This window comes from Lactuca serriola, chromosome 1 (assembly GCF_051521515.1).
Source record: "Lactuca serriola cultivar US96UC23 chromosome 1, Lser_US96UC23_V15, whole genome shotgun sequence".
Lineage (NCBI taxonomy): Eukaryota > Viridiplantae > Streptophyta > Magnoliopsida > Asterales > Asteraceae > Lactuca > Lactuca serriola.
Window position 1 is genome coordinate 63,682,834 of NC_136408.1, and position 16,085 is coordinate 63,698,918.

The 16,085-nt window shown below is 34.8% G+C and overlaps 1 protein-coding gene and 1 long non-coding RNA gene across 2 annotated transcripts; both read right to left on the bottom strand.

Annotated features, from left to right (window-relative positions):
* Positions 1 to 2,154: 2,154 nt before the first annotated feature.
* LOC145089799 (sequence-specific DNA binding transcription factor) lies at positions 2,155 to 3,994 on the bottom strand. The gene has a single exon (XM_079028195.1). It carries the CDS (start codon positions 3,715 to 3,717, stop codon positions 2,449 to 2,451), a length of 1,269 nt encoding a protein of 422 aa, XP_078884321.1. The 5' UTR covers positions 3,718 to 3,994; the 3' UTR covers positions 2,155 to 2,448.
* Positions 3,995 to 13,557: 9,563 nt separating this feature from the next.
* On the bottom strand, positions 13,558 to 15,107 carry LOC145068933 (uncharacterized). Its single transcript, XR_013689178.1, has 3 exons — positions 14,568 to 15,107; positions 14,439 to 14,466; positions 13,558 to 14,327 (listed from the first exon to the last, which is right to left on the bottom strand). It is a non-coding gene; the product is annotated as an uncharacterized LOC145068933 (long non-coding RNA).
* Positions 15,108 to 16,085: the final 978 nt, after the last annotated feature.

Sequence of the window (16,085 nt, forward strand, 5' to 3'; positions counted from 1 at the left end):
TGAGTTGTTCGCTACAGCTAGACAACGCCAGTCTAGGGTGACAAATATCTTGCCGAAACCGACACTTGAAGAACGCCATGATAGACATATCAGTCAAATTAGGCATGGTTGTAACGACTCATATAGGGATTAACAATGTTATTTTGGATTTATGAAATTATACACTTCACTAGTTTTATAAAATATAAAACTACACTTTATTTTTGTACATTACTATCACCACCCAAGTTTTAGGGTTTTAAGACTACAGTTTTTCATAAAATAGAAAATATGAGATTTTCTGGGAACACACTCTTTTCAATTACGTACAAAAGAAAACAAAGGACACACATGCAGTTATTCACAGTTTTAAAACGAGACTTACAAAACATTTTTCACAGAAAATATCGGATTTTCTGGAGTCTTACAAATTATTACAATCAAATATGTTACAAATTTTTTTATACAAATATGCTTATGAACTCACCAACTTTTTAGTTGATGTTTTTCAAAATGACTTGTATTCTCAGGAACACAGTGAGCAGATATTTGGGCCATGGATTTTGGATATTTGCTACATTTTGGAACATCATATTTTATGTCACTTTTGTGTAAATTTGTGAACAAATACAATTTGTAAACAATGTATGTTGGTATCTTTTAATGTATGATGTTTTGTTGCTATGTTTCATTCATATTCAATTGTTATGATACTATACAATGACGTCATCCGTCTCCAGACGTTTCTGCCGTCCTGGTTCGGGGCTGTGACACCTCGGCAGTGGGTTTATAATGATACCAGAAGAAGATGATGAGCATGATAGTTTTACAAACCAAATAAAAGTAAATCCTATCTATATTTTTCTTTTGTTTTTTTAAAAGCCAAATAAAAATAAATCATGTTTATTTATTTTTTGAACTACTTCCTCTAGATTCATATAATCTTTCAATGTCAACCGATCCATTTAAGGCAACAATGTAATCTCCCTACCCCTTCTTCTCTTTTAACTGAAAACAAGGCAACTGATGATTGTGATGGTCGTTTTAAAGGAATGAGAGGCTTTATTTGAGGGGAAAAATTGAGGACAAACGAGGTGTCGACGTATCCGCTCACCATTAAAATAACCCATCTTGTAGAAACCGATGAATGGGGTTGCACAAATCGAGGAGGAGAATGTTGCACTGGCGGTCCTTTTGAACGAAGATGAAGATGGGAGGAATCGAGACGAACTCTGTGTGTGATATATATATATATATATATATATATATATATATATATATAGAGAGAGAGAGAGAGAGAGAGAGAGAGAGAGAGAAAAGGAGACGTGGACAAGGGGTACAATTTACTGAATTTAGTCACTTTATTAAATGGGGATAACTGGGTTATCTTTTCATTTTGTCAAAAATAACCATTTAAACTTGACAAAATCCACCTTATTCCCCCATAAAGCAACAAAAATAGTTTAGAGACTAATTAGACCAATTCCGAAAACATTATAGGGTACAACGTCATTTTCCTCTTGAAAAACATCATTTCCTAATAGTTGGTGTTTTAAAAATGATTTCAATCATGTAGTACGTGTTTGACTTGAGTGGCCTTAAGAACTTGTGATCCCACAAAATTAGCTAAGGGTTGTGTGATGAGTGATTACATTCTAGTCTAGAACACCTCATATGCGTGTGAGGACTTGCTAACCTACATGTGGTCCAGGGAAATATCATACTATGCCCTAGTATTTTTAATGGGCAGGAGGATGTGTATGTGCTACGTGTTGTACTACAATGAGCCATTGGACAATATCATATATGAAGTTTACAATACGTTGTGCTCGAATTTTGTCATAATTGTGTGAGTTGGGTTATGAGATTGACTTGAGTTTGGAAATAGTTGTATATTGCATTTGTATTCTTTTTTTTTAATGTTATTATTGTTGATATAAAAGTTGAGTTTCAAAAGATTGAAATTTTCTATCCCCAATGTGGGAATTTACGGGTTACTTAAATTTTAAAAGATTTAAGAGTTGAACTTTAGAACTTGAATATTTGACTTATTATTAACTATGTAACATATTTCCTAGCTTATTATTTTGATTTTCGATATGTATCCAACTTAGTTCAGAGTAGTTGAAGATGAAAGACGTAAAACTTGGAATTTTAGAAGATTTGGGTTGTGCATTTGGACTTTTATAAACTTATGTTTTGTAATTAATTGTATATTACTTGTTACATACATAAACTATGTCATTTTTAATGTTTGAGATCAATTTCTCCATCTTTTAAACTTTAAGGCTACCACGTACCCATGCCAAGGGCATGGTTTCCTTCCAATAATGGTGTTCCTCGCCATGACCTCAAACCCGGTTTTGCATTTTAAACACGTAGATATTCATTGGAAACAAAAGTTAAGTAAAAAAAAAAACAAGTTATATATCTACAGAAAAGGAAATGACATCAACCATTAACAGAAGATTAATCAGTTGTTCTCTTATGAAGATTAGATGAGTATTGGTGTTGAAGATCAACCAATTCCATCTCTTTTTGCCTTAACAAAAGCACCATTCTTTCATTCTCAAGCTTCATTCTTTCATTCCTTAGCTTCTCCACCTCCATTTCTCTCTCTTTTTTGCAGCTAAATTTCACCCATTTCAATCTTTGCTTCTCTAATTCGTAAGATTGTCCTTGAAACCCTACTCTTTGTTCTTCCAATTGCATCATCTTTACCTTCATCCATTGCCTCTTTTCCCATACGCTTTTTGCCAAATCTTGCATCACACAACTGATTTCGCCATTAAATTGTTGGATTATGCCGTCATGCCCATCGTTTTCTGCGGTTCTACCTCTTTTCCGGCTTGATAAGCCGTCGTCCTCCTCCTCATCGGGGTGGCCATCGCCGTCGTCTTCATCATCTTCTCCCTCATCGTCGTCTTCTTCGTCTTCGTTGTTTGAATGGACGCAATTTTGTCTGTGGTGTGGAGGCTGTTCGGTTGTGGTGACCTCCGGTGGTGAAGAATGGTGGGCTGCACCACTTCCGCCACTCCCTCCGCCGCAGCTATTGTGATAAGCACACATTTCCCTGAAGAAAAGATGCTTCGAATTGAGTAATTTCTTGGCTTCTTCCTTCAATTTCGCCGATAAATGATCCATGGTTTCGAGCAAACTTTGATTCTCGACGACTTTGCAAGCAGTTCCTTTCCCTAAAATGTCGTTAACCCTTTTATATCTTTTATTCAAATCATTGAATTTATCTTCACATTGTTGTGGAGAAACGTAAAACCCTCTTTCCATCATCGCTCTGGAAACCGATTTCCATTTTCCTTTCTTCTGTAAAACCCCACCTCCACCGCCTTTCTTCTTCGCCGCCGTGTCGGACCCACTTGGTTGCTCCGACCCACCTTCATCTCCGATATAGAAAACCACCATTATCAACAACCTCACCATGTTATCCGTCCATTTCATTCTCTGCCAAGGTGACCCCTTTCTCAACTTCCCATCGCCGCCGCTGTCCTCAGTAGTTGACGGATTGTTCAAATTGTTGCTATGTGGCTCTTCTTCGTCGCTAATGGGTGAAGCTCTTTGTTTTGGAGCTGCATACGGGTACCCTTGTTTTGCCGCCGCCGCCGCGGCGAACGGAGGTTGCTGGTGAAGGAAGTTGGGATTTTGCTGGTGGTTTAACGACATTTCAAGCCCTAACATTCCCGACCCTCCAGACGTGTTAGAGAACATACCATTTGTCTCCATTGAAACAGCTTCTAAAACTAATCAAAATTTCGAGAACTAATTAGTACAAGAACAGATTTTGAGAAACACCCACCAGCTAAAATGATGTGGGGATTGAAACCCAGAATTTAAAACTGCGAATTCATTGATTATTTTGCGTAGAGATGAAGATAGGAGCGATGGTAGAAAGGTACGTATGGGGGCTGATATAGCAAGGGGCGGAGCAGCTGGTTTTGCAGTTGGTGTTGGTTTTGTAAAACTAGTTTCACCGACAAGTATCTGCCCATTGTTTTGCTTTCATCTTTTCTTTTCTGCCACCCTTTTTATATACATATACGTACATAAATAATGTATCTATAGATTATGGGTGGGTTTGGGTTTGAGTGATAAAGAGAGTCCACAGGAATTTCTAAATCAGTCAACTTGTATATTATAAAAATAGAGTTGACCTTGTCACCCTAAAAAGGTACGATTCATGCTGATTAGGCTAAAAGGAAAGTAAATTCTGAAGACATTTATATACTACGTAATATAAAAATGAGAAAATAACAAAAATAGCCAATTATATTAATTGCATTATAAAAATAGCCAAAAAAATCGGGATTACAAAAATAGCCACCCATTTCGCAGATGAGAAGGCCCCATCTGCGAAATGGGCATCTCATCTGCGAATGTACAAGTGTCTGAAGCACAGTTGTGCTTCAGGCACTTGTACATTCGCAGATGAGAATTTTTTTTTTTTTTTAATATTTTTCGGTATAAATAGGGGTAATTTCGCAGATGGAATAGGTCCCATCTGCGAAATCCTCTGATCCTATCTGCGAAATGATGAATTTTTTTTTTTTTTTTTTTTTTTTTTTATTTTTTTTAAGGTTGACTACGAAATGAATTGGTTTGACTACGAAATGGACTTTGCTATATAAAAATTTTTGTAGAAAAAATATCATTTTGGTTGTTATTTGGTTTGTGAAATACTCTCTATCTCTACAATTTGCTCAAAAAATGATTGAATATTTGGTTTGTCTTGTAACCGGTGGGAGATGGCAAGTTAATGGAACTAATCTGGAATACATATGTCCACAGGGAGGTATTTCTGAATTTGCTTTGATATTTTCTGAGTATATTAGTTATAGTGATTTTGTATCTATGGTAAGAAGCAAAATTGGTTTGTTAGACAAATATAGAATTAGTCTTCGTTTCCACCATCCTGAATTAAATTATTATATAGCTATAGTTGAAGACGTGGATGTTAGAATGTTGATAAACGTAATCAAATGTAGTGGAGGAAGGGCTGTGAAAGTGTTTGTGGTGGTTGATGAAGTTGAGGAGGTTAATGGGGGCGGTGAAATTGGAAACGAAGTTGTTGGTAATTTATGTAGTTTTAAAGGGAGCAACGATCCGATAGGTACTTTCAATACTCCTAGTGTACCTCAGTTTCACAGTGTTGCTGAAAATGTTAATGTTAGTTATTCACCTATTCAATATGTGGATTCCGAGAATTACAAGTATGTTGGTGATGATGATGTTGGTACATATCTTAATCATGTTGGTGGTCGTTGTGATGATGTTGCCGAACAAGAAGTTAAACTTATGAATAGGCGTGTGGTAGATAAAACTAAAAAGAAAAAAAATTCAACTCAAAAAAATGAAAAAAATCATGTTTACGGGCATTATGTTGATGTTGGTGATGTATGTTTAGATATAACCGAGCTACAAAGTAATTCCGATAGAGATGAGTTGGGTGATGAAGTTAAAGCTAAGTATCCCGATAACCTTTTTTACGGTATGCCCCCTGTACCAGCATGGCCAGTTGATAATAATGAAGATATCCCAACACAGATGGTAGACATTAATCTTCAAAAGATTCAATGTGAGAGTATATTTAAAAACAAAGAACTTTTAAAGCGGTGTATTGGTAAAAAATATCTTCGAGAAGGTTTCCAGAGGAGGACAAGTAGATCCACCAAATCAAGGTATGAAGCTGTGTGTGTTTCGAAAAATTGTTCTTGGTTACTAAGAGCAAAAGCAATTAAAAATACTGATGGACTTTTCCAAGTGAATAAATTTGTTGATGTACACACATGTTCTTCAACATTGTTGCAACCTAATCATCGACAAGCAAACAAATATGTTTTGGGTGAATATGTTGCTGATGTTTTGGCTGAAGACTATAGTAGAGTTTATCGGGGAAAAGAAATTGTTAATGATATGAATGCTCAATTGAATATCAATATCTCATACCATCAGGCATGGCGTGCGAAACAATATGCATTGTTGTCGTTAAGGGGTACGAAAGAGGATTCTTTTACCAAACTTCCGGCGTATTGTCACAACTTGGCCAAACATAATCCGGGTACTGTCACACATATTAAAACAGATGCTGATGATCGGTTTGAGTTTTTGTACGTCGCACTCGGTTGCTCGGTTAGTATTATCATGTTCTAATTTTTTTTTAATATTTATTTTGGTGTATTTGAATAGATATACAATGTATTGTAGGTACGAGCTTTTGTCAATTTTTGTAAGCCGACCCTAGTAGTAGATGGAGCTCACCTAAAGGGCGAGTTCAAAGGTACCATGCTACTTGCAGTTACTAAGGACGGACAAAATCAAATATTACCGGTTGCATATGGTATATGCAAAAATGAGTGTACTGATTCTTGGACATGTTTTTTTCAAAAACTACGTGATTGCATAGGAAATATGCAGGAGCTTACAATTATATCTGATAGGTCTCCATCTATAGCAACATCCGTTGCCAACATTTTTCCTCACGCTCATCATGGAATATGTGGTGTCCATTTGTATTTCAACATAGTATCTAGATTCGGCAAGAGTAAGACGGTTAAAGGAATTTTTTGGGAGGCGTGTAGGGCGTACACAGTTGATGCTTTTGATGCTGCCATGGATGTTATGAAAAAGACAAAAGAACCAGTATGGGAGTACTTAAAAAGTATAAATCCAGAAACCTGGTCAAGGGCACATTTTAAAGGGAACCGATACAATCTTATGTCGTCCAACAGTGCGGAGTCTATAAATGCATTATCTAGACACGCACGTAAGGTGCCAATACTTATGTTGATTGATTTTTTTCGTGCTACAATGCAACAATGGTGGTTTCAAAGACGTAACTTTGCAGGTATTACGTAAATTTGTAATATTAATGTTTTATTAGTTTCGATGTTATTGATTTTAACTTCTTCATTTTGGCTGTTTTTTTAGCGGAAGCAACAACAACACTTACCCCTTGGGCGGATGAAGTTGTAAAAGAAAACAAGAAAATTTTTACCAAATGGGATGTTCGCATGATCTCAAATACGAAATGCGAGGTCAAAAAGGGGGCACAAAATGTGATTGTTGATTTTCAACATATGACATGTACATGTAGGCATTGGCAACTTGATGGGATACCTTGTGGTCATGTCATAAGATGTTTAACAGTGAACAATTACCAAGACTGCTCGAGGTTTGCATTAAATGCTTACTTTACCGAAACACTGAGGAAAACATATGAGGAATCAGTAAACCCTCTGCCGAAGCCATCCGAATGGGAGATCCCCGATGATTTGATGATTGTTAAGCCACCTATAATAGATAAACGTCAGCCAGGCAGGCCAAGAAACACAGACCGCATTCCATCCCAAGGCGAGGGTCCAATTATAAAAGAGTGTTCTACATGTGGTCACCTAGGACACACGAGAAATAATTGTACTGGAAGGGCGTCTGGTAGCAGAGCAGGTCACATAATTTCTACTGCAGAAATGGCATATAATATTGGTGGTTCAGCGGGTTGCTCACAAACCCATAACGCTGATTTTGATATAAAACAACCTTGAAATTAAGAGTAATGACGAGTTGTTAGCTTATTATGTATTGTAATATTTTTATTAACTCTTACAAGACATTGCTATGCTTTCATATTTTAGTTAAGTTTGTTGATTATAACAATGAATGAAGCCTTTATATTATAAAATATAGTTTGCAGATTTATTTTAACAGTTACAACATGTTATTTAAAAAAACAACAAACGATCATTTGGCAACCTAATATGTTTCATGATAATATTACAACAACTTTATAACTAATTTTTAAACTCAGGGAACTGCAACGGGTACTTCTCTTTCTCCATTGTTATATAGTCATCCCTAATTCTCATTTTGTCTTCGAAACGATCCTTTTTTACCATAATGTGTATCAACTGCTCATCCTTCTCAGCAAGCCGTTTTTCAGTCGTTTTGATTGCCTTCTTACTCTTTTTTATCCAATCTTTATGCTCTTTGATTTTGTTTTTATTGAGGTCAATCCATTCTTCAGCTTGTTTTCATTCCGAACCTATATCTTTAAGCAAGATGAGTGAGAAGTCGGGATGACTCTTTGTCCTCTTCTTGTTGTGCTTCAACCTTCTTTAATTCTTCAAAATTTTCATGTGACATATATGACCCGGCTGAAGAGGGTGTAAAAAAAGGGTCTACCGAATCACAGTAGTAACAATCTACTTCGTTGCATGAGCAAATTTCGAATTTGTGTGAGGAACTCATAATAAAATCGATGTTGTATTAAACTGGAGCAATAAGTGGTATTTATACATACTAGACAGTAATGAGAAGTCCAACTTTGAAATGACTAGACAGTAATGACAAGTCACTGTAGTAACCTGCACATCCCAGTGGGTCCCTTTAGTGACAAGAGATAAATGACAGTTTGACATGACAAAACACTGCATAAAGCTGAAATTCGTAGTCCAAATATAACCATTTCGTAGTCAAAGTATTATTTCATAGTCTATTTATTTATATAAATAGATGTTTAAGATCTATAAACCAAACACCCAAATCACCTAAACGAAACGAATTCCCATTATTAGAAATGTCGTCGAATGCAGCAAGTTCTTCGAATGAAGTACCTGGTTCCAATTCTGAAAGGCCATGGACGACAAACGAGGTGTTAGTTCTAACACGGTGCTGGCTAAGTGTTAAGGATGGTGAACCGTTACTTGCTCCCCCGCATTGCCTAATTGGTGATGAATGGAGTCGCATCACATCTTTGTTTAACCATGAGATGGGAGAAGGGCAAAAAAGAGAAAAATCAGATGTTGTTACTAAGTGGACGGATGTAAAGGAGGAAGTGACATGGTTCAATCGAGCATGTAGTTATGCGAAACGTAACAATGTTCGTTGTCGTGACGAAGAAGAGTTCTTGGAAGTTGTTACAGAGTTTTACATCTTTGAGCATGAAGGCAGAGACTTCGAATATGAGGAAGTTTGGAAGGTTGTTAGAGATAAACAGTATTTCAAGTAGACCGCTCTAATTTGTGTTAAGAATAAGCCATGGACTTGTGTTTTACGTTAATGCTTTGATCGTATTATGTCGTTTTTTTCATGTAATTGTTGTGATGTTTTAATGGTTCATGGAATCTTGTTACTAATGTATTCTAATATATTTTGATAACTAATGCAATGGTCATTTATTAACCCAAGTTAATCATACGAGTTTCTCACATAATAAACTAAAATATATTAACTCAACTTAATCATACGAGTTTCTCACATACTAAACTAAAATATATTTTAAACATATGAAACACATACGAATTACATACGAAATACATGAAAATAACCTAGTACTCACATAATAAACTAAAATAGATTTTAAACAAACGAAATACATACGAAATACATAAGAAATACATGAAAATAACCTAGTACTGAAATAATAAACTAAAATAGATTTTAAACAAACGGGATATATTTCAAAATATTCCAAGGGGCTTCAAACTGGAATTCCAACCCGTTACTTAATGACTTGTATTCCTCCTTAGCAGCTTCCAAGATGACATCCTCAGTAGCATTTAGACGGGCGTCGTCAATTTTGGTATAAAGATCGTTGAATAATAGAACTTCGGTTTTCATTTCATACCATCTTGCTAAGATGTCTAGTTCGTCACGATCGTTTCTTGTAGCCATTCGGTTTGCAGCATTGAAAATATTTGTTAGACGACTCCAAAACATTGGATCATTCAACTTGCTTGTCTCGTACACATGAATGTAAGCATGTGTAAGAACCAAGAACTCTTCATTGCTCCATGATATAGAAGTCATTTGGATTGAAACAAAGAGGGTAGAATCTAAAAAACAATATTTGAACAACTATATTGGTTAATTTAATAACGTTTTGCGTGTAACTTAGGGTCAATTTATAGTAGTTTCTACACAAAATCGCAGTTCAAACTTCTAATATGTCTGCAATTCATAGTCAAAATTAACTGACGAATGCAGTGTACTATACTTATAACACAACAGATCACTGTTCGAGTTGACAATTCATCCCCAGTTGAATGACAACACAATACATTGCTGTTTGAGTTGACAACTCATTGCACCAGGAAAGTAAGGAGTCGTTATAAATAGATTTCAATATCCGTTGTAATTGTATTCTATTACTTCCCTCCTTGCAATTATGGACTCACCACATATATGGAGGAACGCAGAGGAGGTCGCTTTGGTTCAAGCTTGGATTACAACTGTAGAGGTGGATTTTCCATCGGGTCCCCCACAAGTTCGTGCTGGATCATTTTGGTCTCGTGTCTGTCATTTGTTTCACCATTTAATGAACCACACTCAATATCGAAGAAGAAGAGATGTCAAAGCGAAGTTTCTGAATATGAAAATGAAGGTGAAACAATTTCAACGTATTTATAACGAGTTGGATAACGAACATGCAAATACGGATGAAGACATTCTACGGCAGGTGGCTTTGGAACTATACCGCTTTCAATACGATGGTAGCGAGTTTACCCACTTAGATGCATGGAATGTTTTAAAGAATGTCCCTTATTTTTAATATGCATGTTGGTTAAGTTAATTGTTTTTCGTTATTTAAGTTGCTTTTTGTTGTATGTGTCTAGTCGTTACTATTTAATAAACGTCCATTTCTTTTAATGTATGTTGTTCCCTCAATAGCCAATATTTAGAAAGCAATAAAATAAAACCGGGGTACATAAATAACTAACACATAATACGACATAAAAAATAAACTGGGTACATGGATAACTAATACGTAACACAACAGTAAAATAAAAACGGAGTACATAAAAAACTAATACATAATACTACATAAAACATAAATGTGCTACATGAATAACTACTGCATTGAGGGAGGTAACAGGACCACCGTTTCATTTGGTATTTCCCAATGCTCATATGATGGTATACCATTCACCAACTCAGATCCATATGCAACTCGATACACATAATTAGTGAACTTGTATTCAACCATTCTCTGAATGGACTCAGATGTACGGGTTCTTAGACATGCTATAGCGTGGCCACATGGTATACCGCTTTTTTGCCATTTACCACAACTACATACCCTTCGTTCAAGTTGTACGTTGTTGGTGGCAAAAGTGTCATGGACTTCAAATGTATCCCCATACAAACGTTTTGCATTACAATTGTAAGACTTGCTGAGACTTTTTTGAACCTTACTCTCAACGTAAGGGGTCAACCCACCAGACAACCTCCCTGTAAAATTTGATATTTTAATAAAAATAGCAGCACAATAAAAAAAACAAAACATAACAATCTCCCTTACCAGCCAGTTCGGCCCGCTCAGCATACTTTGATTTTATCGACGTGGTGGTTAACTCAATTATCGTTGTTATAGGAAACTCACGTGAGGATATAATTTGCAAAATTTCAGGGACGTCAATCGATTTAACATTGTAACGTATTTTTGGGAAAAATGCTCTTGTCCATTTTGAAATCGGTATATCGTCAAGCCAGTAAATTGGACTCATAAGCAAGGTGCAGAAAGGTGGTTGCCTACATGTACTTTGCAACCTTTCGAAACACAAGTAAAAATCATCAACGCTATATGCATTGCATGACTTCCAAAACAACGATTCGACTTCCGTATTGTTATGTCCGATAGACTCACGTATCTTTCGAGCTATATCTTTAGGACAATATCCATGATAGGAATCCGGGTAGGCACTGTCAACACCAAAGTCTATGTTATCACACATGTTGCTTATGAAACCAACCTCTGTGTCCTCACCTAAACAATCTCTTAACCTCATCATGAACCATCTCCATGATTCTTCACACTGTAAGGTTCCCAAACCAAGTGCTAAGAGTAGTGGCTCATGATTTCCATCTAAAGCCACTGCGAAGTACATTGTTGTCAGAAAGCTCCCAAGAAGGGGTAAATAACCTACATATATCAGCGGTATCATGCACCTAAGGAAGGTACGAATCTACATAAAAACGAAGACATATTAGTGTTATGCACCTAAGGAAGGTACGAATCTACATAAAAACGAAGACATATTAGTGCTAGGAATGTTTGATTTAAAATTAAACTTTTCAGGTCGTCGATTTTCACCGAACTATTAGTATGGTCCGGAAATAGCCGTTCACGCAGTAAACATCTTTTTTTACTGCTTATTAATTTTTCCGACCCTTTTCTCCCAATGTTTTTTGGATACTCCCCAAAATTGAAGCCGGTAATCAAACAAAACTCTTCCGGCCCATAAACCATTTTGGTATTGCCTACTCGAAAATATAAACGTTTTATTCCATCTGGAGATAAAATAGGGTCCGGCCGGATCTGATGAAGGAACATTTTATGAAACAATAAAGCGTCCCCTTGTAAACGAGGGACATCAATAAAATAGCCAAAGACGGTATTTCTGAAAATAGCACGTCGGGCATCATCTAAAACTTCAAAGACTTCCCATATGTTACCGCCAGAGCCTTTTAGGTTCGCAAAGGCTTTCGTATTCATTAAACTAAAATCATGCTGCAAAAAAAAACACAAAAACAAATTAGATAACTAAAAAATATACTTTTTTTTAAATATATTACGAACTGCAAATACTTTCTTAATTACTAATATATATATTTCCGATAAAAAACAATAACATACACATATATAAACAATTTTCCAAGTTATACAACAAATATATTTACGATAGATCACAATATCATACATAATTATATAAATATTTTCAACTTAAACATATTTTCAACTTAAACAAATTTTCAACTTAAACGACAAATATATAAACAATTTTTATCTTTCTAATTAAAACTAACATTATATAACCATAACCATATAAACAAAAAAATTTAAAAATAAAACGACAACCAAACTAACAATTTTGCAAGTTATACGACTACTTTATACAAATTTTTCAACTTATACGACAAATAAAAACAATTTCTAACAATATATATACGACAAATTTTCAACTTATAAATGTTATACGACAAATATATATACAGTTTATATAAACAATTATAGGATAAAAATTTACAAGATTTCAGGTTATACAACAACTAAAAAAACTACAAAAATAACAAATTGTAAACATTATCCACGTAGTCTCTACTTGTCTCTACTTGCATTTAAACTTCAAGTATACTAAAAATATACTAAAACTATCAAACACAACAAAATTACCCTTTTTTTAACACTAAATAATACAACAATTGATAAAAAAAAATAACTTTAAACATTAAAAGAGTTAAAATCTAACCATATTTGCGGGATTGTTGACATAATCCTCCATTTTCTTCAAAAACTAGCCAAAATTCCGAGAGAAGCCCAAAGTTAGAGAGAGTTTTTGTGTAGAGAATGGTGAAAATGAAAAAAAAAAAAAAAAACGTTTTTATACCTAAAAAACACCCATTTCGCAGGTGAGAAGGCCCCATCTGCGAAATGGGCATCTCATCTGCGAAAGTACAAGTGCCTGAAGCACAGCTGTGCTTCAGGCACTTGTACTTTCGCAGATGAGATGCCCATTTCGCAGATGGGGCCTTCTCACCTGCGAAATGGGTGGCTATTTTTGTAATCCCGATTTTTTTTGGCTATTTTTGTAATGCAATTAGTATAATTGGCTATTTTTGTCATTTTCTCTATAAAAAGTGATGTTTGAGTAAATAATACGGATAAGCAAACTAATAAGAAATATTAAAAGACATAAGAATGTATCTAAAAGAATGTTCATTATTATTTGAGACCAAACTGCAAAAATGTCACTGTACTATGTATTTTTTTAGGGTTTTAGTCCAAATCTTAATTTTTTTGGCTTCGTAGTCCTTTTAACCATATTTGTATGTAAATTTAGTTCCTCGTAAAATTGAAATGACCCCTTCTTTTATATTTTTTATGTTTTTTCCATTTAATTTAATTGAAAAAGAAAATAAATAATTAATTTGGGTCTCTCTCTCTCTCTCTCTCTCTCTCTCTCTCTCTCTCTCTCTCTCTCTCTCTCTCTCTCTCTCTCTCTCTCTCTCTCTCTCTCTCTCTCTCTCTCTCTCTCTCTCTCTCTCTCTCTCTCTCAAGTGCACACTTTTTACTTCATCTTCTTCCTATTTCCTTTTTTTATCTCTCTAAACTCTACTAAAAAGTTAGAACACATCACATATACACAACAAGATCACACACATACATATATACACAACTCAATAAAGATGAAGAGGAGGACAAATTAGAGTCGTCTGCATCCTTTGTTCCCTTAATTCGTTGGAGTTGGAGATGATGAAGGACGACAAGCTTGCAGAAACTAAATTACTTGTAAGCTGAATCCGAGCTCGAAAACCTCAAAAATCTTAGATCCTACACAAAGCTTTGGAAAAAAAGAAATTATGATACAAACTAGGTGTTGAAATCAAGTAACAAATTCAATCGACGATGATGAAATAAATGAGAAATCAATCAAATTATTGTTGAATCAAACCTGCAACCCTCGATTCAATACCATGGACCTGCAACTCAAGATAAAGAACCCACCAAGAAAAACTGTTATTGTTTCGTTAAATAAAAAAACCAGAAAATGCCTAAATTAGCCATTGTTACAGTAGCTTACATCGATGCTTTCTTGAAGGCGTTTCCATGGCAGGTCTCTAACACGAGCTTCGTTTTTGTCTTGAGCTTGCTAATCAAGATATGTTAATGGTGATCTTCCCAGATTGGCCACTCAGTTTGCAATTAACTCTTTGTTCTTGGCGACACATATGATGGAAATCTTATGCTCTGGCCCGAAAACCACCAATTGCAATATTGGCATCACTAGAAGGGCAACAACTACACGATGCCCAGAAACACAATCGTTATTATTGTAGTTTTGGAGAGCTTAATCACACACCAGAGCCACCGCCTTGGGTTCTGAAACCCTAAATCAAAGTTGGGTAGATGTTGAACAAAACAGATCACAGTCGGCTAGATGTTGAACAAAACAGATCCTTACCAAGAAGCTCCATTAAATTGAGGACCCTAAATCAGAATTAGAGTATGCTCTAGTGATGATAGAGAAGAAGATCCACTAATTTAAGGCGATATAAAATGATTGTTAATCACTTATGTGATGGAATTCAGTTTTCAAACATTTTCCAATTTTTAATTCCAGGAAGAATATGACCATTGTGATGGAGAGAAAAAAAAAAGTTGAGGGTAAACTAGTAAAGAAGAATAGTATTATATTTAAAAAGAAATAAAAGAAAAACAACAAATAAATAACCCAAGGGTATTACAGTAATTTCATTATTCAAAAGAACTAAAAATGCAACAAAACTAGTTCAAAAAGACCATAAAACCAAAAAAAATCAGGATTTGGACTAAAACCCTAAAAAAATACATACCATACCAACATATTTTGCAATTTTGTCTTATTTTTCTAGTTATTATTGCTTAAATGAAATTTCATGCACCATTTATTATATTGCAATATTAGCAGCAGTGATAAATGAAATTCCATGCACCATTTACCAAATTGCAATACTATCACGGATATATCATTTCGTGACTCTTGAATGCCATAGACACATTCAATATCGTATTGCATTTTGTCGTAGAGGAACTATTTATTGATACTTTCTCAACCCCTATTAACATTTGATCATATATACACTTGTAGATTATATGAAAAAAATGATGATGTTATTCAAATTAAAGCGAAGATTAAGCGATTAACTATGAAAAAAATGATGACAACTATAAGCTTATATTTAATCTTTAAAAATACATATTAATAATAAGATTATATTATTTATTCAAAGCGACAAATTAATACATATGAAATGAGTTTTATTTGTAATTAATAAATCGTATATATTACAAAGTAAAAGAAAAACAAAAAAACAAAAAAAAAAACAAAAAAACAAAAAAACAAAAAAAAAAAAAACTCCAAAAGACCGTTCAATCAAACAAGACAAAACTTCAAAAATGGTCCCTATGGTTTCACAAAATCTGAAGTTTGGTCCCTAATTTACAAAAATCTCACGGATTGTCCATGTGGTTTCAAAACTTTTAACATTTAGTCATTCCGACTCACTCCGTTAGCATTTCGCCGCTATCTCATTTTTCAATATTATATTGCAGGGGCAAT